The sequence below is a fragment of the Nipponia nippon genome, unplaced genomic scaffold (genome assembly GCF_047370975.1).
Source record: "Nipponia nippon isolate SJK-2023a ecotype South Korea unplaced genomic scaffold, ASM4737097v1 scaffold_2, whole genome shotgun sequence".
Lineage (NCBI taxonomy): Eukaryota > Metazoa > Chordata > Aves > Pelecaniformes > Threskiornithidae > Nipponia > Nipponia nippon.
This window is the reverse complement of record NW_028262336.1, coordinates 1,074,121-1,101,249: the sequence shown is the minus strand read 5'-3', so window position 1 is coordinate 1,101,249 and position 27,129 is coordinate 1,074,121. Positions and strand designations below refer to the sequence as shown.

Genomic DNA, 27,129 nt, shown 5'->3' with positions numbered 1-27,129 from the left:
GCTGAGGTGAATAGGCACCAGTTATTTGCTGATTCTTCCAACTCAAAAGCTAGGTACCACCACGTGGAACTAGCACCATTCGGGAGTAACAGAAGCAGGAACTTCTTTGCAGAGCGTGCCACGAAGCTGTGGAAGTCCTCACCACGGAGGATGCTAAATTTCAGCACGGATACAAAAAGTGTGTAGACAAACGCATAGAAGAAAAAGTCATCGAGAACTTGCATACAGTAATGCTGCCTCTAGCTTCGGAACTCAATGAAAAGCTGGGGCTAGGAGAAATACCACTATCTGCTTATGATTAGATCATTCCCTAGGTATCCACCTTTTTTTTTTTTTTTTCTTTTTGGATGGGAAACTAGAAGGGAACTCTGACAGAGCACCTCAACAGCCTCCAGATTTCTTTGGTGGTCAAATTGCTGGTGGGCACTGACTGGTGATGCTTTGCCGAGGACAAATGATAGGGAGTAGCCACTGGGCTCCCTCCATCAAGTTTTCTCCTCCTGGAGCTGAGATGAATGGCTTGGCCATGGACAGGGAGAAGCTGATGAAGAGGACCCAGGACTTGGTAGGACCTGGAATGGGGAGGTTATAAATAAAGAGGTGAGGGGAAAAGTGCAGCCAGAACCTCAGTAAGAGGTTCTGGAGGTCTTCAGCTTCCCAGCGTACGTGTTAGCAGGATACAAGACCAAATGGACCTTTGAGCAGGCCCAGTACAAACTTTCCAAATGCTAAGGGCTTTGACCAGATACAGCACGACATTACCAATCGTTCAGCCAAGAAATGGTTGCTAAGCCCTTACCGGCGATGCCTACATTTGCATAACTGAGCAGTCAGTGCCCTTTCTACCTCACACCTCTCTCCTTTGATTTGTCTCCCCAGAACCAAGGCTGCCCCAGTGGAGGAGCCGCCTCTAGGTCAGAAAGATGGGGGAAATGGAACAGATGAAGCAGGAGGCTGAGCAGCTGAAGAAGCAGATTGCGGTAATGCTGGCAACAGTCATGAAACTGCTGAGAGAGTGTCTACCCCCCTGTGTCCAAGTTCTCCTCCTCAGCCACAACTTGGAGTTGAGCTTTCTCCATCTATATCCTTGGAGCCCTCTGCAGTTCTGCACAGCCTAACGGAGATCTCCATAGCACGGTGGGGGGAAGAGGGGGAGAGAAGAGGGGACTCTACAACGGTGAGAAGGAAGTGGCCACGGGCATCGTGTCTGCAGGGGGGCAGAGAGCGTAGCGTGTCCCCAGGACCTCCGCTGTCCACGAGGCAGCTGGTGTTTTGCCAGGGGGGAGGATCCATGGAAAGGGTGTAGCATGGGGAACTGGATGCTGAGTAGCTTTTGGCTCACCTTCCTGATGTTCGACTGGTGCCGTGGTGCTCTGGTCACAGACCAGGATCCCCCTGTGCTGGCCACAATCCAAACACAGAAAACCCACAGTTCCTACCTCTAGCAGCTCCCAGGCTATGCCCTTAAATTTCACATGTCATTGCCTTCATCACACGGCTTTTTTCTGTCTCATCTGCTCTTGTCTCTTCTCCAGGATGCCCGGAAAGCCTGCGCAGACACAACGCTTGCTCAGGTAAGGGGCAGGGCTGGCTGGGCAGGTGAGTGTGTGCGGGGGCCAGCTAGCACCATGCCAAGGGGGAGGCTCTCCAGTTGGGAAGCAGAGTTAGGAGGCAGAGATGTGGGGAGCAGTACAGCTCCTGCCAGTCCAAGATTAATCCTTTTTCTCCCCCCGCCTCTTTCCCCAGATTGTGTCTGGAGTGGAGGTTGTTGGCCGCATTCAGATGCGGACCCGAAGGACCCTGCGTGGGCACCTGGCCAAGATCTACGCCATGCACTGGTCCACGGACTCCAAGTGAGAGAGATGCTGCTGATCTGCTGGGTTCAGGGCAGCACATGGGTGTGAAGGGCAAGAAGGCTCCGATGGGAAGAGAACTACTAACATGATCTTGTTCCTCTCCCACAGACTTCTGGTCAGTGCCTCACAAGATGGGAAACTGATTGTGTGGGACACATACACAACTAACAAGGTAGGAGTCAGATGGCCGCAGCAAACAGGGATGCTGGAGTGGATCCCCTCGGAGCTGGTGCCCTTGCCCTACTCTCTCTGCTGCCGGAATCCCGACGTGGTTTCTTGTCCTCCCAGGTTCATGCCATCCCTTTGCGTTCTTCTTGGGTCATGACCTGTGCCTATGCCCCCTCAGGCAATTTTGTGGCCTGTGGAGGCCTTGACAACATGTGCTCCATCTACAACCTCAAGACTCGTGAAGGCAACGTCAAAGTGAGCAGGGAGCTCTCAGCCCATACAGGTGTGTGCGCTGCCTGCCTGCAACCTGGGTGCCCTCTGCTTCCAAACCTCGCTCTTCTAGCCCTGCCCCGTTTCTCACGTTTCCCTGTTCCCCCTTCCCAGGTTACCTCTCCTGCTGCCGATTTCTTGATGACAACAATATTGTGACTAGCTCTGGAGATACCACATGGTGAGTGTTACCTTCTGCGTCCTAGTGACATGACTTCTGGCTCTGAGAGGCACAGCTCACACCAGCAAGCGCAGTCCTTTTGCTCTGCAGCAGTCCACTATCTAACGACGAATTGCTCCTACACAGGGAAGCCACGCAGACACTTTAGGAAACCAGATCCATTCTTCCTTGGCAGAACAGGTACTTCTTTTCCCGGTTGAGGTCAGGTCAAGATGCAGATCTATTGGTGAAGCAGTAGGGACCGTGTCGTCAGCTCTCACAAAACACAATGTCGTCTATCCCAGGACACAAAACATCGTAAATTTATGTGAAGGCCACAGACACGCTCCACTTCAAGTCTGTGCAAGGGACACCTACAAAGCCAGTGCCTGGGTCCTTTGGTTCCTGGCTCTCAGGTCTCACTGTGCTGTGACTCCGAGCAGTGCCCTGTCTTTATTCACCCCCACCCCATCCCAACATCTGCTTTGGAAGAACCTCTTGACCGAGGTTGAGTCAGGATGTGGCGCTTCCATCAGAGATCAAGGTTACACGGGGCTTGTTCGCCTGGCTGTAGTGTGGGAGCCCAGTGAACACGGCCCGTGCATCCTACGAGTGTGGATACAGTAGACCTTTTTCAGGTCTTAATCTAATGCTTTTCAGGTCTTAATCTAACGCTGCTTTGGCAAAGGTATGACCAGCAGCAGCTGTGAAGCTGTCTCCTGTTGTGGACAGCTGACTCCAGTGATACCCTCACCCATTTTCCTATGCTGTAGCCAGGCCCGTGGCTTCCCTCCTTTCCTTTGAGAGCAAGACAGCTCTTCACCCCAGCCGTAGATCTGTTCTGCCTGGGTTGGCTCTCAGAAGTTCTCTCCTCTCCTGCAGCGCGCTCTGGGACATTGAGACGGGGCAACAGAAGACTGTGTTCCTGGGTCACACCGGAGACTGTATGAGCTTGGCCGTCTCCCCAGACTTCAAACTCTTCATCTCTGGGGCCTGTGACGCTACTGCCAAACTGTGGGACGTGCGGGAGGGCACCTGCCGTCAGACCTTCTCAGGGCACGAGTCCGATATCAACGCCATCTGCGTATGTATGCCGTCCGCACGATGGTGGGGAGGCAAGGAAAAGGGAGGGCGGAGCACCTCTGAAATAGGGTCTTGGGACAAGGTTGGGTGAAAGAAGCTGTCACAGTCATGTGGGCAACAAGGGTCTCAGGGGACCTTGGCCCCATGATCCAGCCTAAAGCAGGGAGGGCCTGAGTTCGCTGAAGTTTGGAGGCTGGCTCTTCCCAGGCACCGGGGCACCAAAGCAGCTAGGTCTGACAGCCGTTCTCAGAGCGCTGCTTGGACCCAGCCAGCACGCCGTGGTCTGTGGAGCTCAGCACCCTAACACAGTTAACGTGTGTTAACCGTGACAAAAGTTCAGGCATGCTCCAGGAGCCCCGGCACAAAACACGAGTGAGGCAGCAGGAATACCTAGCTCGGCTGAGGGTCAGCTCTAGACAGCAGAGGTGGTCACTTGGGACCACAGGGAGATCATCTGAAGATGAAATCTTCACAGGAGGCAGGTCAGACATTTGGGGGCAAGTATCCCTCTCAGAGGCAAGGATTCGAACCAAAGCCCTAGAGGTGACAGGACAAGAAACTTGTCAGTTTAATCCCTTTCCGCTAACCAAATGATCTCCCAGCTTCCTGCAATGTCTGCTGCTTGAGACACCCTCCACTGACATCAAATTAGTACAGCCTTTCTCACCTCTCCCATGGCTCCCCTGCCAGCGATATGGCTTTCTGCCACACCTACTCCTGAGGTGTGTCCCCTTTTTTGCTCCTCAGAGCGAGGACACACAAAAGGAGTGTGTATGAGAAGGCTGGGCTGTGAGGATCAGACAGAGGAAGGCTCTCGTAGCGCTGAACCATGCCAGACCCCATCTGGGGGATATTGGGTGAACACTTGTCAAACCCTGAGCCAACAGCTAGCGTTAGAGACGATAATCCTTCCTCAAGCACTGGGACGTCTTGCAATAGCTCTAGCCCCTCGGCCATTGGTTTTCTTGAAGTGGAAGGGGGCCACTTGGTCTTAGGAGAAGCATCAGTCTCACCCTCCAGCAGACTCAACTTTTACGATCCAGTGTCTTGTCCCACTGGGTTTTCCTACCTCCGTGGTTAGCAGGGAGGTGAAGATGTCGAGGAGATCTGTAAGGCACAGCCTGATTAAAAATCTGGTGTGTGCCCTCCTCAGTTCTTCCCTAACGGTGAAGCCATCTGCACCGGCTCAGATGATGCCACCTGCCGTCTCTTTGACCTCCGGGCAGACCAGGAGCTCATCGTGTACTCTCACGAGAGCATCATCTGCGGAATCACATCAGTCGCCTTCTCCCGCAGCGGGCGCCTCTTGCTTGCTGGATACGACGACTTCAACTGCAACATCTGGGACTCCCTGAAAGCAGAGCGTGTGGGTGAGTGGCTCCTGGAGGTCCCTCTCCCATTCCCTGCAAGGTCTTCTGTCCCTACCAAGGCAAGGAAAAGGTCCTTATTTTTTCTAAAAGGGACACATCCCATACTGACTGAAACCCAACAAAGCTTCCTCGCACTTAAGGAGCACACCATAAGTAGTACAACTATCTTTTGTGTAGAAGAGCGATTGTTTTTAATGTTAAGGAAGTCAAAGCTTTAAACAACATTATTTCCAGGGGTAAAAGAGCATTAAGGTGCCTGTTAGCTAAAACTGCTCACAAGCACCAGTAGTATTTCCTACTTTCTCCTCTCTTTGCCGTTTGCCAGTTCCAGCTACTCACAGTGCCTCTTGGTGGCCAGGCACTGAGCTGGGCACAGATCTGGGCTTCCATCCAACATCTTTGGATGCTCTGTGATGCTCATACACAGGATACACCCCAAGTGCCATTTTTCTTTCAGATGTGGCCCCTAGCCTCTGAAAATTGACAACGCAGCCCACCAACGGCATTGCTATTTCTCAGTCTTATCAAGGACGCCATCCTTTCTTAGTCCTGCTATCGCTCCAGGGTGAAAGCAGTTGTATGAGGATTCAGCTAGCCAGACCTTCCCAAGCACGTTGCTCTTTGGCCAGTCCCCATGGGTGGTGGTTGTCCCCCACGCACTAGTGTTCTCCTGCACGTTTTTTTCTTATTAGCCACATACTGACCGTAACACGTTGCGCGGGAACAGCCATCGTGATACGCAGGGGTGTAGGTACACAGCCTATGATGAGTGTCCTCAGCGTGGTCAACCCCTTCATCTCTCCCAGGCCCCGTTTCTTTTCCCGACCTCTCTTCTTTCTCCCCGTAGGAATCCTTTCTGGCCATGACAACAGAGTGAGCTGCCTGGGGGTGACAGCAGACGGCATGGCCGTTGCCACCGGCTCCTGGGACAGCTTCCTCAAGATTTGGAACTGAGGACGGCAGCAGAGAGGGAAAGAGCAGCGGAAGCACGGCCCGCAGCCCAAGCCCATGCAAACAGCATCGTCAGCTGACCACAACAGAAACGCCTACCTACCACTCCCGCTTGTCTCTAGACACAGGTCACTTGTAGGGGTCTCCCAGAGTGAAAGGGAAAGGAGAGGTTGGGGAGCAGGAGGAGCTGGGGAGCAGGAGCACACACACTGGCCCTCCTCTCCACCTCTAAACAGGCCCGGCAGTTTCCAGCCTCATGCAGGCTTGAAGACCTGCAAACCACTGTTGGTTATGTCTCAGGACTTTACAGTACAGTTCGGACACCCTGCGTCTTCCTTCAAACACCTCTACCCACGTTGACACCCATCCTTCAGAGGACCCCTCATGCAACAGCTCCGGCCCAGGCTAAGCTCTGTCCCTGATTTAACTCTACCTAGCTTCTCTGTGCAGCTGTCCTAGATCCCTGCAGACAGCCTCAGAGATGTACTGGGTTTGAGATTTCTGTCACATGACATCAAACAAAAAGGTAGTGTCAATTGGGCTCATTTTCCATCAGGGAAGACTTAGCTCAAGTTTTATCTATGCATAAATGGGGGAAAGGTAGCCCTCAGACCTGCCTGAATACCAAGGAATATTATATTTCTTCTTATTTATTGTCTGCTTCTTGCTGTTCCTTCTCTTTTTGCCTCACTCCTGCGTTGTGTGGTGACCCTGTCTAACCAGTAGGCATCAGCCCCTGTTTTCAAGTCTGTTCTAGATCATCATAGCCTAGGCTAATAAAGAAAGCTCACATAAGCGCTGCAGGCTGTGTTCTTTCCAGCATTGCTACGAGCTACCTGCAAACATCTCTCCTCCTGTGAACACTGCCCACTGACCCCATCCAGAGAAGACCTCATCCACAGGCCTCGCTCCAGCTCAAAGTCCCCAGGGGATGGTGTTCCCCACCTCTATTTGAGTAGAGAAGAGGCTGCTAGTGCCAAGGCTTGCTGCCCTAGAGTTGGGCTAGAGAGCTGAAACTGCATCCTTGCAAAACTTGGGGATCAGAGCTCAACTACAGGACACAGCTGTTGTATTCAGCCCCTATTCCACTTGTTGGCTCATAGCCACATTCCAGGGTCCCAAGGCTCTGCTAGGGACAGTTGAAGGTCAACAAGGTGTAGCATCTTATCAACAGAAGGTCAAGATATTAACGCACAACGCTATCTCATCCTATTTTGGATCTCGCCCTCATGCCAGACCCTTGCAATTGGCTACAGTCCTCTGTGTGTGTTAGTACATACACTACATACATCGGTCTCCTGCACAGAGCTGCCAATCCCCGACGCACTCTGTAGCACCTAAGTTCAAGGTCAGACCCTTCTCAGCCCAGCTCTATGGTGGCACATTACAGTCAGGAGACAGAGGTTTAGGGCTAATGGAAGGCTGAGCTATTCGTTCCTGAATCCTTGTCCCTAAAGAAAACATCGCGCTAGGCAAGCAAGGGACTCCTACTGTCCTAGCAGGACATAGATACAGTCAAAGGTTTAATACAAATTTATTTGCTACAGATAAGAACTCTACAGTAAGTCAATACAGCTGATACACAACAGAAGAGCCAACGCCTGTACTGTACATAAGACACGCAAAGCTAGGAGAGAGAGAGTGAGCTCTTTCCCCTTTCCCCAACAGGGACAGGTGAGAAGAGTGACCACAAACCTGGAGTTTCAGCCTGTTGCAGGATTTCTCACCCCTAGGAGCCTCTCAAAACGTAGAGGCAAGTTACAGCAAGATCCTGGGAAAGGAAATCTCTAGTTCTCCACAAAAGGACACTGTTGGTTCTCTTTGTCCAAGTTACTCCAAGCACAGTTCCCAGATTTGAGGCTCCTGCTCAGATCCACCGTTACCTCCTTCTTCTCCCCGAGGTTCTCTCCCAACACGTGCCTCTTACCCTGGAGAAATCAAAAAACCCCAAACATACAGTGTAAAACACAAGTTAACGGAGGGTTAGTTAATTCTCGGTGGAACACATCACCCATTTTGAGGCCATTCAGCTTTGGCCCTCTTGCGATAACGTCTAAGAGTGACAGACCTCTTTCTACAGCCTAAAGAGAAAAAGGATGCACCGAAACAGGCAATATCATGGTAAGGCCAAAGACACAGCCGTTGAAGAAGCCTTGGAGGCACCTAGGGACAAGACTGACCCACAGGAAAATACTTATGAGGTCACCAGGCTCTACAGGCCTAGGAGGCCACAGTTCCAAACTGGGGCCCTACAAAATACAGAAATTGAAGGATTTTGGGGGTTCTTTTCAGCCCATTCTCCCTCCCACAGGACGACTCACTAAGCTTTACCTGGCGAGGGGCAGGAGCACTGGGGGAATTATCATCTTGTAGGATGCTGAGGGGAGAGCGGCCGGTTCCACCAGGTGTTGCCATGATTTTGTTGTTGGTCTTGCGTCTTACAGGCTTGCTCCCTAGTGACAGAAGGAAGCACGTCAGTCGACGGCAACAAGGCTAGTGGGTCCTGGATTTTAAATGCCTCCTGGCCTTTACAGTCTAGCTTGCTTGCCTGCACAGCAAAGACTGTTAACCCAAGGACTTCCAGGTGAAGGGTTCACAGAAAGGTTGGGGTTGGAAGGGACCTCTGGTCCAACCCCCCGCTCCAACAGGGCCACCTAGAGCCAGTTGCCCAGATGGCTTTTGAATATCTCCAAGAATGGAGACTGCAACCTCTCTGGGCAACCTGCTCCAGTGCTCAGTCATCCTCACAGAGAAGAAAAGTGTTTCCTGATGGTCATAGAATCACTTAGGTTGGAAAAGACCTTTAAGATCATTGAGTCCAACTGTTAACCCAGAACTGCCAAGCCCACCGCTAAACCATGTCCCTCAGCACCACATCTCCCCGGCTTTTAAATCCCTCCAGGGATGGGGACTCAGCCCCTGCCCTGGGCAGCCTGGGCCAGGGCCTGACAGCCCTTTTGGGGAAGAAGTTTTTCCTAATATCCAACCTAAACCTGCCCTGGCGCAGCTTGAGGCTGTTTCAGATGGAGCCTCCTATGTTCCAGTTTGTGCCCGTTGCCTCCGGTCCTGTCCCCAGGCCCCACTGAAAAGAGCCTGGCTCTCCATTCCTTATACCCTCCCTTCAGGTATTTATACACTTTTATAAGATCCCCCCTGAGCCTTCTCTTCTCCAGGCTGAAGAGTCCCAGCTCTCAGCCTCTCCTCATAGGAGGAACGCTCAGCACGGGGCTTTCTGAAGGACGGTCTCCATTAAAGACCCTCGGCGCCCCTCTGTCCTCCCGCCCTCGCTCCCCAGCTCTTCCCAAGGAGAAACCGCAAGGTCCCTGTGGCCAGGCCTCTGCGAGGACAGACCTGTCTCGGAGAGGAGCGGAGCTGACATTTACCTCTCAGAGAGGCACATTGACCTCTTGATTTTGACCACAGATTGCAAACATCATTTTTCGATACCTGACCGACGCAAGAAGAGCCCCCACAGGGGCTGCCCACCTGCAGAGCCCCGAGGCCAGGCTACCCGAGGTGGCGGGAGACGGACGAGGCCTCTGTCAGCAAACGAGCCTGGAGGAGCCTCACGGGCCGGAGGGTGCCGGGAGCCCGCACCCGCTCACCCCGCCGAGGGGCCGCTCCCCGGGGCCCATGGAGCCGTAGCTGCCTCACCCCCACACCGAGCACTTACCCGAGGAGAAGCCGGGCCCGGCGGGGCGGGCTGGCCGAGCCGGGGCCGTGCTGGGGGAGGGCGGCCTCTCCGCCGCTTCCTCCGGGGGGGCGGCAGCCTCCGGGCCACCGGAGGGCGGGGAGCTCCGCTGGGCCGTGGCCTCGGTCCCGAAGGCCTCGCTGAGCTGCTTCACCAGGCGGTCCACGCTGTCTGCCGGGGAGGGAAGGAGGGAGGGAGGGAGGACGGGGTGAGCCGCCGGGCCGGGCAGCCCCCCACCCACCCACCCGGGGCGGCCTCACTCACCACTCGACACGGCTCTCATGGGCGTGCGGGAGATGCCGGGCGTGGGTGAACGCGGGTCCCGGTCCTGGCTGGTGCCCGCCGCCGGTTCGGCGGGGCCGGGCTGAGGGCTGGCCGCCGGGGAGCTCGCCACCTACGGAGAGGGCAGGCGTGGGGGCGGCGGGCCGGGGGGTGCGGGGGGCAGGGGGGGCGGCGGGCGGGCTCCTACCTCGATGGGGGTGCGCAGGATGCCGGCGCTGGGGGAGCGGGGGTCGCGGAGGTGCGCCAGGTGCTTGTGGCGGGGGGCGGCGGGGGTGGCCGGGGCGCTACCGGAGACCCCCATGGCGGCGGGGGCCGAGCCGCGCTGCTGCCCCGCCGCGATTCAAATCTCCCGCGCGTCGGGCGGCGCCGCCCCATTGGTCCCCGCGCCTCGGGCGGCGCCTCCCCATTGGCCCCCGCACGGAGGAGGGGCCCGCCCCGTCCCGCCCCCGGGAACGCCCATCTCTCGCGCCGGCACGGGGCGGGGGGGGGCCGCTCGGCCGCTCCGCAGCCTCCGCCCGGCACGTCCCCGCCTCGCCCGCTGTCAGTCTTCGGGGAGCTCCCCGCCCCCCCGCCGCGCTCTACGTCGCCATTGGTCGAGAAGCCCGGCACCGCCTCCCAAGGGTGGTTGCGATTGGGCGAACCGCTCTACCGGCTCTCCCGTGCGGCGCGGGATTGGTCAGAGCCCGGCGTGGTCAGGCGGGCTTGGATTGGTTAGGGTGGGGCTGTGGGCGGTGCCGCAGTCAGCCGCTGTCATGGCGGAGCTGAGCGAGGCGCTGCTCTCGGTCTTGCCGTCCATCCGGGTGCCCAAGGCCGGCGACCGGGTCCACAAGGACGAGTGCGCTTTTTCCTTTGACACCCCGGTAAGCGCGCGCCGCCGCCGGCCCGCCCGCCCCGCCGGGCTGCCCCCCGCTCCGGCCCGCTCCCGGCCCACCCGCCCGTCGGGGGTGGGTGAGGGGGGGTGGTGTGCGGGCGGTGCCGCCCGCGCGGGGCACCATGGGATTTGTAGTTCCCCGGCGGCCGGAGCGGCCCGAGGCCGGGCGGAGCGCGGGGCCCTTCGGGGACTACAGCGCCCGGCGTGCCCCGCTCCGCGCCCCTCCCGGCCGCGGCGCGCTGGGGGATGTAGTTCTGGGGCCGGAGCGGGCGTGGGCAGGTCGCTCGCCCCCTTCGCCGGACCGGAGAGCGGGTGCCGCCCCCCCCCCCCCCCCAGCCCCGATCCCCCGCACCCGGCTGCGGGGGCCACGCCGGGAGCCGGCGGGGGGACCGGGGGTCCCGCCCCGCCCGGGTCTGAGCCGCCCCCCTCCGGCCTCACCGCGTGGCGTGGCCCGGCAGGCGGGGGGCGAGCCGGTGCTGTGTCATTAAGATGGCAGTGGTCCCTTCTCCACCCGTCTCCACCCCGCCGGCATCCCTGCTCCTCCCTCCCGACCCCCGCCTGCCCTCGGCGGACCCGCGGAGGGCGAGGTCCCCCCGCCTTGGCCTCCTCCGCAGGCTCCGGCCCCACCAGAAGAAACGGGCTGTGGTTGGAAGATCGGGGTCCTTCGGGGGAGCAGCGCACGGCAGCCTGGCCCTCTCGCCCTCCCCCAGCTCCACGGCCATGCCTGGCCCTGCGCTCCCCGCTCCGACGCTGCCCCAGCTGCTGGGAAGCCGGCTGAGGGCTTCTTTTGCAGCCTCTCTATTTGGGTCCCTCGCCTCTTCGATTTAAAAAGGGTGTCTCTGCCGAACGAGCGAGGCGTTTTCCAGGTTCTTCTGGGATGGGGAGGGCTCGTTCCTTATCCATTTCGGAGCTGCTCACCAGCTTTTGAACGCAGCAGCAAAAATAAACGGTGGTCTGTTAACCTTCCTCCCGCTGTACTTCGGCAAAGCCCCCTACGGCACTGGGAACTGGCGCTTTCAGACAGGGCGGCACGGGTTTGCTGGTAACGATCGTACCGCGCTCTGCACGCGTGAACCGAGCGTGCGAAGGGCCTTTTGCGAGGTGAGCTTCTGAGGAAGCTCAGGCCCTCCTGATTCGGTAGCATCCTGCCAGGAATGAACAGGCAAATTGGTTTTCAAATCCGTCATCTTGACAGCAGTACCTGTTTTTTGGGGACAGCCAAGTTGGGGCTTGCCATCTTAATTCTGACTAGCCACTAAGTGGCTGGTATGTAGGAATGAGCTGTAGCCATGAGTTAATGAATAATGAATGGTGTTCCTAGAGGTAAGCCTGTGCCTGTCCCAGCAGTTGGGATGGCGTTCTTTACCACCTCCCTTCAGTTTTTGTCTCTCCTTCCTTCCAGGAGTCCGATGGCGGCTTGTATATCTGCATGAACACGTTCCTGGGCTTTGGGAAGCAGTATGTGGAAAAGCACTATCAGAAAACAGGCCAGCGGGTCTACCTGCACCTCAAAAGAACACGTAAACCGGTAAGAAATAAAAATACCGACAGTGAAACCTGTTCTGAAATTGAGAGCTGGGCTATGTCCTTGTATTCAGTCAGAAAGAGTTTTCTCTCCTCAAATACAACCGATGTTTTTCTTGGTGAACTGAGGTGCACCGGTCCTTCAGCTCTGCTTACGTTGAATTGTTGTATGGATTGCCCGCGCTATTTCTGCCTGGCCTCTTTCCCGCGTAGCTTAATTTCAGTCCTTGGGGCTTGCCACAGCTTGCCTGTCCCCCTAACTCTATTTCCCTCTTCCTTCTCAACACGATAGAAGGAAGAAGACACCAACTCCAGTGCTGGGGACCCCCCAAGGAAGAAACCGACTCGCTTGGCTATCGGTAAGAAAGCACTTGTGTACCATATCGTCCTTCTCGTTTTGGACCAGCTTCTCTGGAGCTGCCTGGCTTCGTGGCACGTCTCTTTTGCCTTTCTTCACCTTTTGTAGCGTGTCGTAGGTGGGCAGTTACAGCAAACCAGTTGTTGAGGTGGTCGTTTTGTTCTGTGTTCAAAGTTGCATCGTGTTTTCTGTAGACAAATATGTTTCGCGTCCTCTCGTAACTCCGTGTGCCTGAGTCAGCCTGGTGTGGGTATAACCAGTGCGGGGCTGTTGCTTTAGGGATGCATCCAGTGTGGGGCTGAAGTAAGTTTGATGAAATGTATAGGTCTGAGAAAAGTGAGTTTGAAGTTTCTGATAGAAAAACTATTTTTTAAACCTCTGAGAAATTGAACTAGGGTTATTTATATAGACGGGGAAGAAATTACTGGTAAATGCTGTATTAACACTTTGGGCTCGATAGTTCTTTGAAATGCAAGGCTGATGCTGGAGGAAACACACGTGAACATTAAAATATTAAAAACAAGCCCATTTTTGGAAGAGCAGGGCTGGTGTTCCATTACCTCTCGCACCGACTGCGAAGGCTGTCTTGGCAATCGGTGAAGATGCTGCTTATTCGGAGCAGTAATTTCTGAACCATTACGGAGAGCCATAAAGCAGAGGATAGGAACATTTTTTAGCAGTAACAGGTTCTTGGCTTGCTGGAAGCTGACCACTAGAGGGAAATCCAGAACCTGGACCATGCACATCTTGCTTTTTGCTCACTTTTTCCCTGGCTGTGCCATTGTGTGGCAGACGCCCAGCGACTCCACTGCTGCCACAACGCAAACACCAACGTTAAGACTTTCAGCTGCTCCCTGTTTTTACGGTGAGGTGAATGAAGTCCCCAAGGTTACGTCGAGCAAAATTGAGACTAGAATCTACGTTTCTCCCGATAGCCAGTGCTTTTATGTATATGATTGTGCTGCTTTTGGAGAGGTGAGGCCCAGTCTGCATTATGAGTTATTTCTGCATCCTTGATTCTACAGAGGTCTTGAGACAAGTGTTGTCACTGGGTCAGCAAATAGCTGCCTGTGATAACAGCTTAGCGGCGTGAACGGAGCGGGAGGGAATAAAAGACAGTATTAGCCCTGCGAGGCAGCAATCTTAAATCCAGGAGAGATTTTTTTTTTTTCCTCTTTTTTAGCTAAACCGTGGTGGTTTAGCTAATCCTGACATGGGAAACTTTTTAAAGTACTAGAAAGATTTAGGAGCAAAATGTTACTGGCTGCAAAATGTAGCCCTTGATCTCTCTGTAGCTTAGCTTTCCCTCTCCATGGGGAAAAAAAAAATCTATAGCGCTTGTCTCCCATGCCCGCATGTTGGTTGAACGACTTTTGGAGTTTGCGGCGCTTCGATACAACCGTGGAGAGGGAGGCAGCGTGCCTCATGGCGAGCTGTTGCCTGTACGTGGGGGGAAAAGGGCTAGGAGGCAGTCTGCTGGCTGAAGACCCTCTTCCTCATCCGGAGCCTCAGAAGGTTCACATAACCACCCGAGGGGACCTCAGTTTTAGTTTGTTTAGAGTTCAGGCATTGTGTAATACCCCGAGGGATTGTGTATTGCTTTACTCGATGAAGTGGTGACCGGAGATCTCTCTGGGGTGTGCCGAAGAGGCACAGAAGAGGATTATCTGGGTACGTTGTTGCATGATGCTAGTGACTGTTTTCAGGTATTTCTAAAATCATTCAGACTTGCAGCAACTGCCTTCGTACATGGCAGTTTGTGCATAGGCTAAAAATGTAGGTATTCGAGGGGAGAGTTGCAGGAGATATTGTGGGAACCGGGTATTTTTGTCAATGTTTTAACTAAATGCAGTAACGGTTACCAGAACTGTGTCACACACAGGATTCTGGAGGCTGAGGCATTAAACAGCAAAAGCTCGTATTCCCTTCAGAGATTTGTTGCAGCGACGGATCTTCAGAGATCTGTTGTCGAGATCTATTGCAATCACGGCATGCCGTTTTTAAAGAAATAAAGGAAATTCAGTTAAAAAAACCATAGGGGGTTAAGGCTGCTAGTAAGCAACATGTCTTCTGCCTGTTCCTTTCTGGGATGTAAAGTGTCAATGCTCGGAGAACAGGAAAGGCCAAGGTTTTTTCCTGATTACTTCTATAAATCAGAAACTGTTCCCTCCACTGCAAATGTCGCTTTTTGGTGACCGTCCATCGTGACTCTTGACAACTGGGAAATAACCCCTTCTGTCTGGAACTCCCATTTCTGTTGCAATCTCTGGAAAGCATGCTAGGTGGGCATGAGGAACTAGTAGCGCTATACCTTTCCTAAGACTTTTTCTGTAATTCTGGATGTTCTGGCTCCAGAGGAACTCCTGGTTCTCCTTGCTTAAGTTCAGGACTCTGAACTGTCCTTCCTGGAAGAGGCAAGAAGCAGAGCCAGGCTCCTTAAAGATGCTGGTAGACCAGACCTTCGAGCAGGGTTAGAATATGATCTCTTCATGCATATCTCCGTTCATCCTCTTGGATATACCGCAAAGGATGAAGAGCGGTGCTTTATCATGGCTCTGTTCTGGTGACCGTCTCCCTAGAGCAGGGCTTTTTTTCTGGTTGTAGTCAGGGTCTGGAGATTCCTTCTAAGCGTCTGTAAAAAAGAGCTGGGAAAAGCAAACCTATTGTCGCTAGGCTTGTATTTGCTCCTGTGAAGTCCACACCTCCAGCAGAAACTTTGGGATCCAGAAACAGAAGAAAGATTGTGGATCGTTGATCTAGAGCTTTGCCTTAGTCATGGTGCCTTATTTCATGTAAGCTATGGGCAAAGAGGCCACGGAAGCTATTTAGTTTTACCTGTTACCGCAATGTTTTTTCTTCCTGTAGGTGTAGAAGGTGGATTTGACATTACAGAGGAAAAGTTTGAATATGACGAAGATGTAAAAATAGTAATTTTCCCAGAGCATTTGGATATTCCTCGTGATGGGCTGGAGGGACTACCAGACATGGTCAGAGACAGGGTATGTTTGGGTGGAGGGCTGTGTTTTCTATTGGCAAGGAGGAAATGCACCGTTACAGAGGAGGAACTGCTGTCCTGTAAAGGGGGTCCTGCAGAGCCGCTGTGAAGTCTCAGCTTGGAGTAAACAGGGTTGTTATATGTTTATACAGCGCTTTATATTTCGGAGCCCTGGTTTGTGACTGAGGCTCCCAAACGCTGCCCTAGCACAACTGACTTGCCAATCTGAGCCTAAATGTGGAGTGTTGTGGCACTGGAAGCTTCTTGCCTTGTGCCCTTCATTTTTTTTCCTGCTGTCCTAATTCCAGATTGCCAGTGCAGTCGAGGCCATCCTGACAGCAGATTCAGCCTCACGGAAGCAGGAGGTGCAGGCTTGGGATGGGGAGGTTCGTCGCATATCCAAACACGCTTTTTCCCTGCACCAACTTCAGAACGATGTCCGCATCCCACCGTGGTGAGCATAGTACTGAAACAAGCCGTGTCGCTCTGTATCCCAGACCCGCCCCCATCACCTTCTTCTGTCCTGGACTGCAGCAGCAGATGAGACTTCTTTTGCCAGTCTCTGAGCGTGCCTTGTCATAGTAAATTCAGGGGAAATGGCAAACTAAGGTAATTCGGGATGCTCAGTGTTCTGAAGTAAAAGAGGAATGAGATTGCTTATACTACGGTCAGCGGGGAGTAATGGAGAGAGCTTGGGAGGCAGAACCCAAAGGTTTTCACCCTAATCTCTTTTTCTCTGTTCTTTGTCAACAGTGGCTGGAAGTGCAGCAAGTGTGACATGAGGGAGAACCTGTGGCTGAACATGACCGATGGAGCCATCCTCTGTGGTCGGCGCTATTTTGATGGCAGTGGTGGCAACAATCACGCGGTTGAGCATTACCGGGAAACTGGCTACCCGCTGGCTGTGAAACTGGGAACAATTACTCCTGATGGGGCTGGTGAGAAGGGGGATCTGGTGAGGGTTATAGATGCCAGGCACCGCTCAGGCTGACTGTGGTCTCTGACAAGGGAAGTCAGGGAGGATTTCCAGGAATTAGGGTGGTGTTGCCCATCTTGTGACCTGGAACATTCCGTGTCATCTTCTCATGAACTCTCCCGCTCTGACCTGCTTCTTGTGGCAGGCAAAGAACCAGCTGATACAACCTCGCCTTCCTCCTCCCCTCCCTTGTAATTTGGAGGGGTTTAGAATAGTTACCCAGGTTGCCATCTTATTTTCTGTGGTGGGATGTTTATCAAAGAATTTTATGCGCAAAGCCTGAGTAGAGAATATATGGCACAGTAACCCACTTTCCTCGCTCCAGACATACATGTGCCTTTGTACCTTGATCAATGACGAAATTGTTGGTCTTGTCACGTGTTTTGGAGGAACCTCAGTATTCTGTCTTTTCGTGCTACTCTCACGAGAAAGGAGAGAAGCCCCAACTGCTCAGTTTGTCAAAACACCCGGTTCTGAGCACTCTCTTCTCTTCATCCGGCAGTGAACGTTAGATCACAGGCCATTGAAAGTCTCTCTTTTTCCTCTGTGTTCCTGCGCAGACGTCTACTCCTACGACGAGGATGACATGGTGTTGGATCCCAACCTGGCAGAACACCTTGCTCACTTTGGGATTGACATGCTCAAGATGCAGAAGGTGAGGCAGGGGGATGCTCCTCCGTAGGCCCAGAGGGGGAGAGAAGCAACTCCGAGGTGTCTTAGCTGGATCCCAGCTTTTCTGTGGTTATGCAGAACCATTCCTGGTCAAGAAACCCTGGGTTTTGTCAGGCAGCGAGTTGTCTCATCTCCCTCTCTTCTTTCATTGCCTTTTTTGCCTTTCTTTCCTGTCCCTCAGGTTTCTTTCCTTGGAGTTCTGTGTCAGTACTGTGGGCAGGAAGGTTTCCAGGCGCCACGCTTTGTTCCCTAGATTCAGTGTTAGGCTGTGATTTCCATGCCCCTTTACAGGGGGTGATTCAGATTTAGAATCATAGAATTGTTAAGGTTGGAAAAGACCCTTAAGATCATCGAGTCCAACCGTTAACCCAGCACTGCCAAGTCCACCACTAACCCATGTCCTTAAGCACCACATCTCCCGGGCTTTTAAATCCCTCCAGGGATGGGGACTCAACCCCTTCCCTGGGCAGCCTGGGCCAGGGCCTGACAGCCCTTTGGGTGAAGAAGTTTTTCCTAATATCCAACCCAAACCTGCCCTGGCGCAGCTTGAGGCCATTCCTTCTCGTCCCATCGCTTGTTACTGGGGAGAAGAGACCGACCCCCCCTGGCTCCAGCCTCCTGTCAGGCAGTTGCAGAGAGCGATGAGGGCTCCCCTCAGCCTCCTCTTCTCCAGGCTGAGCACCCCCAGCTCCCCCAGCCGCTCCTCCCCAGCCTTGTGCTCCAGCCCCTGCCCCAACTTCGCTGGTTTCTCCCTTCTTTCCTGTCATTCCTCTTTCTGTCCCAGGTATTCAGATATTTCTTGTATCTTCCTCCTCTTCTAATTTAATAAACCAGAACGGATTTGACTCTATGTTTCTCTACAGCATTGCACTTTTCACACCTCTGACGTTCCCTTGAGTCCTCTTTGAGTTTTTTTCCTGTTCTTTCCCTCCACAGACAGACAAGACAATGACAGAACTGGAAATAGACATGAACCAGCGCATCGGGGAGTGGGAGCTCATCCAGGAGTCTGGCGTGCAGCTCAAGCCCCTCTATGGGCCTGGGTACACTGGTATCCGCAACCTGGGCAATAGTTGCTACCTCAATTCTGTGATGCAGGTGCTGTTCAGTATCCCAGACTTCCAGAGAAAGTAAGTGAGCTTAATCACTCCTTTCCATTAGCTTGGGATCCCCGGGATCGGTTCAAAGGTCTCCTAGAGCTGGGAGCTTCTCTTACAGTAATCAGGCTCAGAACTGTGTCTTTGCTAAATGAACCCATATGTCCCTTAGATTGCTCCGTTTTGCTTTGCAGGTACGTGGACAAGCTGGAGAAGATATTCCAAAGTGCACCTTCGGACCCAACACAGGACTTCAGCACACAAGTGTACGTAGAGTTTTGGTGAGAGAAGGAAGGCTGAGGCTGCCCGGGTGCGTCCCCTCTGCGCTGCTACATTGTGCTTTGCTGCAGGTTTCTCCCTCGAGCCTCGCCTCTCTCTTTCCGTGTCCATCACCAGAGACACTGATCCTCAGTGATCAATAAGGATCTAAGCCAAGAAAGTTCAGCTGAGTGCCCTAGATGGAGAGGACAGAGCGCACCTCAGTGTTCACAAGAGGCTCTTAAATGTGTTATGTGGGGAACGCAGTACCATGTTACCGCGGGGAGATTTCTGGTAGGCGTATTCTGTCTGCGTGACAGCAAAAAGGTGCTTGCTGTCTGCAACAGAGGGAGATGGCTAAGAGCAAAGAAATACACAGATTTAGGCAACTTTATTCTCAGTGGATAATTTATATATGCTTAAAGAGGCTTCCTGCAAGAGGTATTGTGCAAGCAATAGCAGGAGAATATACAGAAGGAGGAACACAAGATTTGAATATACAGAAGAAGGAACACATGATTTGGGAGGGTGTTGCGTTTTAAATACGTGAATTCTGTGCTGTATCTGCTCCAAACTAGCGAAGCAGTATATGGAGGTTTGGGGTGGAGGAATGGAAGGTGGCATCTGTGGAAGGGAGTTCAGCGGTAAGAGAGGATTCTAAATTTGGACAGCCTGGGGTGAGGCACTCACTGAGGAGGGGATTAAGTTGAGACAGCCAGAAAGATTTTTTGCCTGGGCAAAGGGAGGAATCGGTAGGGTTTGGTTCCAGACAAATGGCAGCAGCGATGGGGAGGGGCTGGAGTGCAGTGGAATAGCAGGAGAGTCTGAGCACAGGAGGAAATCGCTGAACGTTACTGTTGTCCATTAAGAGCCTCACACAGTCATTCTTGATCTTTCCCCTGGGAAAATGCGATCAGTCTGCTCGCAGCGATGCTATTTCTGGCTCAGACAATTTCACCCTGCCCTGTTGTCTCCTACATGGATACACCGCTACCTTACCCATGTCAGGCTGCAGCTTACTTTGGCTGTTAGGCAGCTGTGGTGTGGCTCAGCACCAGCTGCCCTTCTGTGGGGAAAAGGAAGCTGTTCCCTTCTGTGCTCCCCACTGTGCAAGCAATGGTTGAGATTGGTGCCCAGAAGTCCTAGTAACTTTGAAGTCAATGGTGTCTCATGGGACCAGAGAGCAGACCAAGATCATAGAATCATAGAATCATAGAATCATTAAGGTTGGAAAAGACCCTTAAGATCATCAAGTCCAACCATTAACCCAGCACTGCCAAGTCCACCACTGTACCATGTCCTCGAGCACCACGTCTATCTGTTCTTTAAAAACCTCCAGGGATGGAGACTCAAACCCTTCCCTGGGCAGCCTGTGCCAGTGCTTGACCACCCTTTCGGTGAAGAAGTTTTCCCTAATATCCAACCTAAACCTCCCCTGGCGCAGCTTGAGGCCGTTTCCTCTCGTCCTATCACTCGTTACTGGGGAGAAGAGACCGACCCCCACCTCGCTACAGCCTCCTTTCAGGCAGTTGTAGAGAGCGATGAGGGCTCCCCTCAGCCTCTTCTCCAGACTAAACAACGCCAGCTCCCTCAGCCGCTCCTCATAAGACTTGTGCTCCAGACCCTTCACCAACTTTGTTGCCCTTCTCTGGCCATGCTCCAGCACCTCCACGTCCTTCTTGTAGTGAGGGGCCCAAAACTGAACACAGATAAGATGATCTTGGCTGGTGCAGCAGAGAAAGCTGTTGTCTGAGACTGACAGTCCATGGCAGCGTTAGAGCTGGATGGGTTGGTGTGGCTCCTGGAGTACGTGGGATTGCAGAAACCTTTTTGATGCTAACAGTGACTTTTTCATGATTCCAGAGCCAAACTGGGCCACGGATTGCTTTCTGGGGAGTATTCAAAGCCAGCTTCTGCAGATGGGGAACAGCAGCCCGATCAGAAGGTGAGACTTGGATACGGCATCCTCGTGATGCGTGTGTTACGTGGGGATGGAAAGAGAACCCTTTCTGAAGACATCGTTTCCAGGGCCCTGTCACCTGAAGAAAAGCATGGCTAAGAGTAGAGTGCTACATGCCAGGACACGTGCTTAGCAAATTATGACCGCCTTCCTCTTCCACCTTGTTATTTGCAGGGTATGCAAAACGGCATTGCTCCACGCATGTTTAAGTCCCTCATTGGAAAGGGGCACCCAGAATTTTCCACTAACCGACAGCAGGACGCCCAGGAATTTTTTCTGCACTTCATCAACATGGTGGAGGTAATGGTTGAGTTTATCTGTCAAATCGTGGAAAAGCCCAGCTTTGTTTTCTCCCCACAGCAGGGGGTGAGGAGCGGAGGTGAGAAGCTGGCAATGGGAGCGGAGAGAGAACACAGGGAAACGGGCCAGCTGGCACCTGCGGGAGCAGAGGAGGAGTTTTCAGGGCAGATTCCTTGGAGGAATCTCTTTTGGGAATGGCGCAGCTGGAGATGTAAATTGTCTTCTTTAGGAGCAGGGACGGCGTGGGTGCCTGGGGTACAGAAGTTGGCTCTAGTTTACCCTTTGCTGTCTTTTCCAGGGGACTGGGTACAGAAGTCAATAATCTTTAGCCACGTCCTGTGTGGAGCCGCTGCTACTGCAGGTATTTCTTTCTGCCGTTCTGATGTTACATCTATCTTTCTGATCTCTCCTTCAGAGGAACTGCCGCAGCTCGGAGAACCCTAATGAGGTCTTCCGTTTTCTGGTGGAGGAGAAGCTGAAGTGCCTGGCCACAGAAAAAGTGAAATACACCCAGCGCGTGGACTATATCATGCAGCTGCCTGTGCCCATGGATGCTGCACTCAACAAAGGTCAGTAAAGTGCCAAGGCCAGAGCAGTAGCAAACATGATTACGTTTGGATATTGTACTTTTATTACAGAGCTCCTTAAATGAGAAAAGGGCTGCCTCAAGGCCTGGCTTTGCCACTTCTGAGGCCAGATCGATCCTTCACCTGCTTTAGTGGGATCGGGCTGATTTCTTCAGAGGTGGTGTGACGCGGTGATGTCCCTCTAGAACCTTTCCCTCCGACACCACGAGCTGGGCTGTGATTCAACAGCAAAACAGGACTGCTGTAGCAGAACAGCGCTCCGGAAGACGTTGTCTGCTCTGTGCTCCGTTCGTGATGGCGTGCATCTATAGGCCTATTCTGCCTCTGGCTGTAGCTTACACCAGGTGCTTTGTAGGTACCTAGAGGTGGTCCTTGACTCCTCTGCTTTATTCTCTAGATGAACTACTGGAATATGAGGAGAAGAAGCGGCAGGCGGAGGAGGAGAAGCAGCCGCTGCCTGAGCTGGTGCGAGCCAAGGTGCCTTTCAGCTCCTGCCTAGAGGCCTATGGAGCTCCAGAGCAGGTGGATGATTTCTGGAGCACAGCCTTGCAGGCCAAGTCTGTGGCTCTCAAGTGAGTGGGTGTGAGTTACCAGCCAGGCTGTGACAAACCGGCAATAGCTGCATCTTTGGGGACTTCTTTTAGTTGCTTGGGGAAGAAGCGTTACCAAAGCTTTGTAGTCCTCCACGCCCTGGGCCCAGGGAACATTGAAGCAGAGGGGGAACGCGTCTGCCGGTGCCGAAGTGATTGCCCCCAAGGGCAGACCAGCAGTGCTAGTGAAATCCTTACCATCTGATTTCCATTGCTGAGGGGCTATGAAAATACTGTGATATTCCAGAAAACTAGCAGCTTTTATTCTAAATTCAAAATTTAGCTTTAAAATCAGTACTGACAGTGTGGCAACACTGGTCTTGCATGGTCTCTAAAATTTCTTTCAGGGAAGTTTTTAGCTATTAAAGTTTGAGCAAAACATTGAGTGGAACAGACAAGTGAGTTATCTTAAAGAATGCTAACTTAAATGCTAATAGCAAGGTTTAAAAAGCAGCTTTAATTTGTCTCGCTGCCTGCAGCACATGCGACAGTGCAAAGGGGTAGTGAGATTACAAACTCAAGCAGCTTCCTGCCGTGATGCTACCGACTGTTCTTCTGCAACGAAAGAGTGGTCCTCCAAGAACTGGAAGTGTTTTTCTAACAAATATTCTGTTATTAAGCGATATAAACGAACAGTCAGTAACTCGATCACATTGAAAAGTAACATTTTGTTTTGCTTTTAAGTAGTGAGTCATGTTCAAACACTTTGTAGGAATTAGCATTGCATATATACCGTTGCTTACATTAATTTTACGGCATGTTACAATTATCCCCCGATAATAAGTATCTGTCTCTCTTATTGCTGCTTCTCCCTTCAGAAACATTCCCCTCTGTTTCATAGATTCCAGACACCCCCTCTCTCAAATTGTCTAACTAAATAATGTTCAATCAAATTCAGTTAGCTTAAAATTCTCTGCTTTGTATCTGAAGAAGTGCTCTTGTGCTTGAAAGGTTGTCAGTTCCTGCAGCTGTATCTGTCGGTCTAATAAAAGATGTTATTTCCTCTACATTCCTTAAGGGTTAGACTTGTAATTAAATACTAAAATCTGAGGAGGCTTGTGAAATACAGGATCGGAAGGTAGAGAACATGTACTATTTTTCCTCGTCCCCCAAGATTTTGTAAATGTTGCACTCTGTCTCATCTTGTCAGCGCATCTGCTTTAGGTGCTGCGTTTGAGGAGCTTGAAACTCGGCATAGGAGAGCTGCGCAGATATGTGTATCCCCTCTTAGGACGTGCCTCCACCCTGCTTTCTTGAATCAACTAGGTACCCGCAATCATTGCTGCCAAAGTATTTAAAAGTATTATTTCTCTCTTTCAGAACAACACGGTTCGCCTCTTTCCCGGATTATCTGGTGATCCAGATCAAGAAATTCACTTTCGGTCTGGACTGGGTGCCCAAAAAGCTTGGTAAGAAGGATGAGAAGTATAGAACGTATAGGTTTTGGGGGTCATATATGGGTATCGTGGTCATTACAGCAGAGAGGAACGTAACTACCCCAAAAGGAGCTGCAGACTGTAGCCTGTCGCGTCCCCAGGGACTTACCCTTGCAGGTGTCCCAACCCAGTCCTTTGTTTCTGCCCCAATGGGGAGGCTGAGCAAGACTCTCTCTCTTGCAGATGTCTCCATTGAAATGCCAGAGGAGCTGGATATCTCTGCACTGCAGGGAACAGGGCTGCAAGATGGAGAAGAAGAAATGCCAGACATCGCACCCCCACTGGTGACACCAGACGAGCCCAAAGGTAGCCTGGGGTTCTATGGCAACGAGGACGACGACTCCTTCTGCTCCCCTCACTTCTCCTCTCCGACATGTTAGTGATTCTCCTCCTCTCTTCCTGATGCCTGACTCATCTCCTTGCTCTCCTTGTCTTGTCTCCCATGCTAGCGGTTTCCACCTGCTCAGACTTTCCCTGTTCCTCTGTCAGCGAATGCCGGCTGCCTCCCTTGCATCCCTGTTATGCAAGGGAGTTATGCAAGGGAGTTTGTTGATTCCTGTTCCGTGGAAGATGGGGAGGTGGCATGTCTCGTGCGTTTAGAGGGGGCAGAGCTGGGGTCGATACAAGATTTAACTGGGAGAGGTATTTTGTTTTCACGAAACACAGTGGGAGGTAAGGTTGGGAGGGTAGGGAAGAGCCAGTGCTCCTGAGTTCCTGCGTTGAATCCTTTTGTTCCCTGGGGTGCCTGTGTGCGAGACTTGTGAGGAAGAAAGGTAGCAAAGGATGAGAAAAGCAGAGAGACGGAACCTGAGAGAAACGAAGGCCGAAAACGGTGGCTGGGGAGGGGGGGGGGGTGCGACACTGCGGAAAACGCAGCAGGCAGGGCTGGGTGGGAGTGGGTGGCTCTAATCTGTGTCTCCCCACAGCACCCATGTTGGATGAGTCAGTGATTATCCAGCTAGTGGAGATGGGCTTTCCCATGGATGCCTGCCGCAAAGCCGTGTATTACACAGGGAACAGCGGGGTTGAGGCTGCCATGAACTGGGTCATGTCACATATGGATGATCCAGGTATGAGACCACGTGGCCGTGGTGAAGCTTATTGCATCTGGGCTGTTGTACGTCCCGTCCTGCTGCCGCAGTGGAAAACTGAAGTAGTTGGGACCACAGACTGTATCCCTTTTGGAGAGATCTGACTGCTCTGAGCTGTAATTCTGTTTTCTGCTGCAGACTTTGCTAACCCGTTAGTTCTCCCTGGATCCAGTGGACCAGGGTCAACTATTGCCTGCCCGGACCCTCCTTCAGAAGACAGCGTGGCCACCATTGTCTCCATGGGCTTCTCCCGGGACCAGGCTATGAAAGCGCTTAGAGCCACGGTGAGAGGGCGTGGGTAATGTCGGAGTGAAAGGATATCCGCAGGAACAGGCATTCCCAAGTTCAGCGTCTTCTCTTCTTCCTTCCAGAACAACAGTCTGGAGCGTGCTGTGGATTGGATCTTCAGTCACATTGATGACCTTGACGCAGAAGCTGCTATGGACATCTCGGAGGGGCGCTCGGCAGCCGAGTCCATCTCTGAATCTGTCCCTGTGGGTCCTAAAGTGCGCGACGGGCCTGGAAGTGAGTTCCAAGCAGTAGGAATGTGGATTTTGGGGTGCCAACTCAACATGGCTTTATCCTCCCTAATCCATGCGGTACCACGGGTTTTAGCAGCAGCAGCTGCCACAGATCTGGTCTGGTTGGTGCGGTGGAAGCAGGGAGGAAAAGGAGAGGGATGGCAAAGTAGGGTCTAGACCCTGCGAGCCAGTAAGAGAGAGGCAGAGGAGGCATCATCAAGCGAAAGGTGGGAAGGGCCGTGCTGCTTTTTCCCAGTCATCCCGGGAGGCTTTTCTGTTCCTCAGGCTCCCGTTGAAAAACCAGGTTCCAGTCTCCGTGCAGAATGGGTGCCAATGCTGCTCGGCCGCTGGGTGCCATAGGGAGGGGGAATCTCTGCCGATACCCACCCAGCACCCACGGGCCAACTAAACTGTCGGAAGAGAGGAGGCTCAGTGGCAGTTACCGTCTCCCATGTGGCCTTCGGACCAAATCCTCACAGTCACACCTGACGGAGCCCCACTTCTAAATTATTACGCAGCAGAGCTCCCTTCAGGGATCCTTTTCTAGAGAGGGCCTTGCACAGGGTGTTTCAGGGTAAGAAGCCTTGCTTTCTCTCATCGCTCCTCTCTTCCCTTCTCCTCCCAAGAATATCAGCTGTTTGCCTTCATCAGCCACATGGGCACTTCGACTATGTGCGGACACTACGTTTGCCACATCAAGAAAGAGGGCAGGTAAGGAGGGATTTTCGCAGTGTAAGGAGACTCTGAGGTACAGCTTTAAGTCACCGTCCTCCCCTGTTTCTTCAGAGGTGTTGGGGGGTCGGGGACGAGAGCAGGCAAGGGGAATCAAGTTGTGTCTTAGCCATGGAATGGCATCCCTGAGCTCCCCTTCTGCCTCTTTTGCCCCTGTATCTGGCACTGGTGAGGCCGCCCCGCGAATCCTGTGCTCAGCGCTGGGCCCCTCACCCCAAGAAGGCCATGGAGGGGCTGGAGCGTGGCCAGAGCAGGGCAGCGAGGCTGGGGCAGGGGCTGGAGCACAAGGCTGGGGAGGAGCGGCTGGGGGGGCTCAGCCTGGAGAAGAGGAGGCTGAGGGGAGCCCTCATCGCTCTCTGCAACTGCCTGACAGGAGGCTGTAGCGAGGTGGGGGTTGGTCTCTTCTCCCCAGGAACAAGCGATGGGACGAGAGGGAACGGCCTCAAGCTGCGCCAGGGCAGGTTTGGGTTGGATATTGGGAAAAACTTCTTCCCCGAAAGGGCTGTCAGGCCCTGGCCCAGGCTGCCCAGGGCAGGAGCTGAGTCCCCATCCCTGGAGGGATTTAAAAGCCAGGGAGATGTGGTGCTTGAGGACATGGGTTAGTGGTGGGCTTGGCAGTGATAGGTCAACGGTTGGACTCATGATCCTAAGGGTCTTTTCCAACCTTAACGATTCTCTTGTAGGTGGGTGATCTACAACGACCAGAAAGTCTGTGCTTCTGAGAAGCCCCCCAAGGACCTGGGCTACATCTACTTCTACCAGCGGATTCCCAGCTAGAAGATCCTCTCGCTGTGGGTGGTGGGGGGCGAGCGGGCTGAAGGCGAGGGGGGGGGAGAAAGGGGTGAGGGCAGTGAGGATGAGAGCAGGGCCCTTCTCTTCCCCTGCTCCTCTTTCCCCACTCGTCCCTTCATGGCCTCTCTGTGGAGACACGGGGGGAGACAAAGAGTTCCCTGACCGGGGGCTGGAGCCCCCGTGGACGTGAGCGAAGGGATCTGGGGGGGGGGGGGGGGGCGGGAATTATCTGTTTCTATAGGAAATGTCCTCACTGTCCCCACCCCCCTGTGCCACACAGCTTTGCTGCTCGGTGGGGTGATGCCCCCTCCTCGCTGTCTGGAAAGGGGAGGAGGGGGCTCGTGTGTACGTGTGGCTTCTGGGGGGGGGGGGGGGGGGGGATGTCCTGCCGCCTGCCCTGCCGGGGCGGGCAGCGAGGCGGGCCGCCAGCAGCAGCCTGCCCTTCACACGCCAAAATAACACGAGGGACGAAATAAAAGTGGAAAACACCCTCCTCCCCCTCACCTTCCCCGCTTGGTTCCTCTCTGCCCTCTGCGTC

The 27,129-nt window shown here is 53.3% G+C and overlaps 3 protein-coding genes across 5 annotated transcripts; 2 read left to right on the top strand and 1 right to left on the bottom strand.

The window, feature by feature from the left end:
* Positions 1–878: 878 nt before the first annotated feature.
* GNB3 (G protein subunit beta 3) lies at positions 879–5,961 on the top strand. Of its 2 annotated transcripts, XM_009476221.2 has the most exons (9): positions 879–980; positions 1,536–1,574; positions 1,747–1,853; positions 1,965–2,028; positions 2,145–2,307; positions 2,409–2,475; positions 3,337–3,538; positions 4,691–4,907; positions 5,755–5,961. In XM_009476221.2, the coding sequence occupies exons 1-9, from the start codon at positions 924–926 to the stop codon at positions 5,859–5,861; spliced, it is 1,023 nt and encodes a 340-aa protein (XP_009474496.1). In that variant the 5' UTR covers positions 879–923; the 3' UTR covers positions 5,862–5,961. The 2 variants fall into 2 exon arrangements, with proteins under 2 accessions (XP_009474496.1, XP_087612876.1); XM_087756750.1 differs by lacking the exon at positions 879–980 and having other exon boundaries at positions 1,400–1,574.
* Positions 5,962–7,375: 1,414 nt separating this feature from the next.
* CDCA3 (cell division cycle associated 3) lies at positions 7,376–10,155 on the bottom strand. Its single transcript, XM_087756752.1, has 5 exons — positions 10,019–10,155; positions 9,814–9,943; positions 9,532–9,720; positions 8,190–8,311; positions 7,376–7,786 (listed from the first exon to the last, which is right to left on the bottom strand). Exons 1-5 carry the CDS (start codon positions 10,130–10,132, stop codon positions 7,646–7,648), a joined length of 696 nt encoding a protein of 231 aa, XP_087612878.1. The 5' UTR covers positions 10,133–10,155; the 3' UTR covers positions 7,376–7,645.
* Positions 10,156–10,536: 381 nt separating this feature from the next.
* Positions 10,537–27,087, top strand: USP5 (ubiquitin specific peptidase 5). Of its 2 annotated transcripts, none has more exons than XM_087758453.1 (20): positions 10,537–10,691; positions 12,105–12,230; positions 12,519–12,585; positions 15,450–15,583; positions 15,888–16,033; positions 16,333–16,517; positions 17,116–17,210; positions 18,164–18,357; positions 18,519–18,590; positions 20,446–20,527; positions 20,717–20,842; positions 21,258–21,411; positions 21,827–22,001; positions 23,340–23,428; positions 23,639–23,761; positions 24,382–24,525; positions 24,685–24,830; positions 24,918–25,071; positions 25,694–25,778; positions 26,483–27,087. In XM_087758453.1, exons 1-20 carry the CDS (start codon positions 10,584–10,586, stop codon positions 26,574–26,576), a joined length of 2,499 nt encoding a protein of 832 aa, XP_087614579.1. In that variant the 5' UTR covers positions 10,537–10,583; the 3' UTR covers positions 26,577–27,087. The 2 variants fall into 2 exon arrangements, with proteins under 2 accessions (XP_087614579.1, XP_087614578.1); XM_087758452.1 differs by having other exon boundaries at positions 23,639–23,830.
* Positions 27,088–27,129: the final 42 nt, after the last annotated feature.

What these genes read in the sequence shown, in the direction of transcription:
- GNB3 (XM_087756750.1), top strand. Translation starts at nt 1,476, where the DNA reads ATGTCATTGCCTTCATCACACGGCTTTTTTCTGTCTCATCTGCTCTTG. An exon ending in ACACATACACAACTAACAAG is followed by an intron (nt 2,029 to 2,144) that starts GTAGGAGTCAGA and finishes TTGTCCTCCCAG; the next exon opens with GTTCATGCCATCCCTTTGCG. An exon ending in AGCTCTGGAGATACCACATG is followed by an intron (nt 2,476 to 3,336) that starts GTGAGTGTTACC and finishes CCTCTCCTGCAG; the next exon opens with CGCGCTCTGGGACATTGAGA.
- CDCA3 (XM_087756752.1), bottom strand. Translation starts at nt 10,132, where the DNA reads ATGGGGGTCTCCGGTAGCGCCCCGGCCACCCCCGCCGCCCCCCGCCAC. An exon ending in CATGAGAGCCGTGTCGAGTG is followed by an intron (nt 9,721 to 9,813) that starts GTGAGTGAGGCC and finishes CCTCCCCGGCAG; the next exon opens with ACAGCGTGGACCGCCTGGTG. An exon ending in CGGGCCCGGCTTCTCCTCGG is followed by an intron (nt 8,312 to 9,531) that starts GTAAGTGCTCGG and finishes TTCTGTCACTAG; the next exon opens with GGAGCAAGCCTGTAAGACGC.
- USP5 (XM_087758452.1), top strand. Translation starts at nt 10,584, where the DNA reads ATGGCGGAGCTGAGCGAGGCGCTGCTCTCGGTCTTGCCGTCCATCCGG. An exon ending in CAGACATGGTCAGAGACAGG is followed by an intron (nt 15,584 to 15,887) that starts GTATGTTTGGGT and finishes TCCTAATTCCAG; the next exon opens with ATTGCCAGTGCAGTCGAGGC. An exon ending in CAGGACTTCAGCACACAAGT is followed by an intron (nt 18,591 to 20,445) that starts GTACGTAGAGTT and finishes TCATGATTCCAG; the next exon opens with AGCCAAACTGGGCCACGGAT.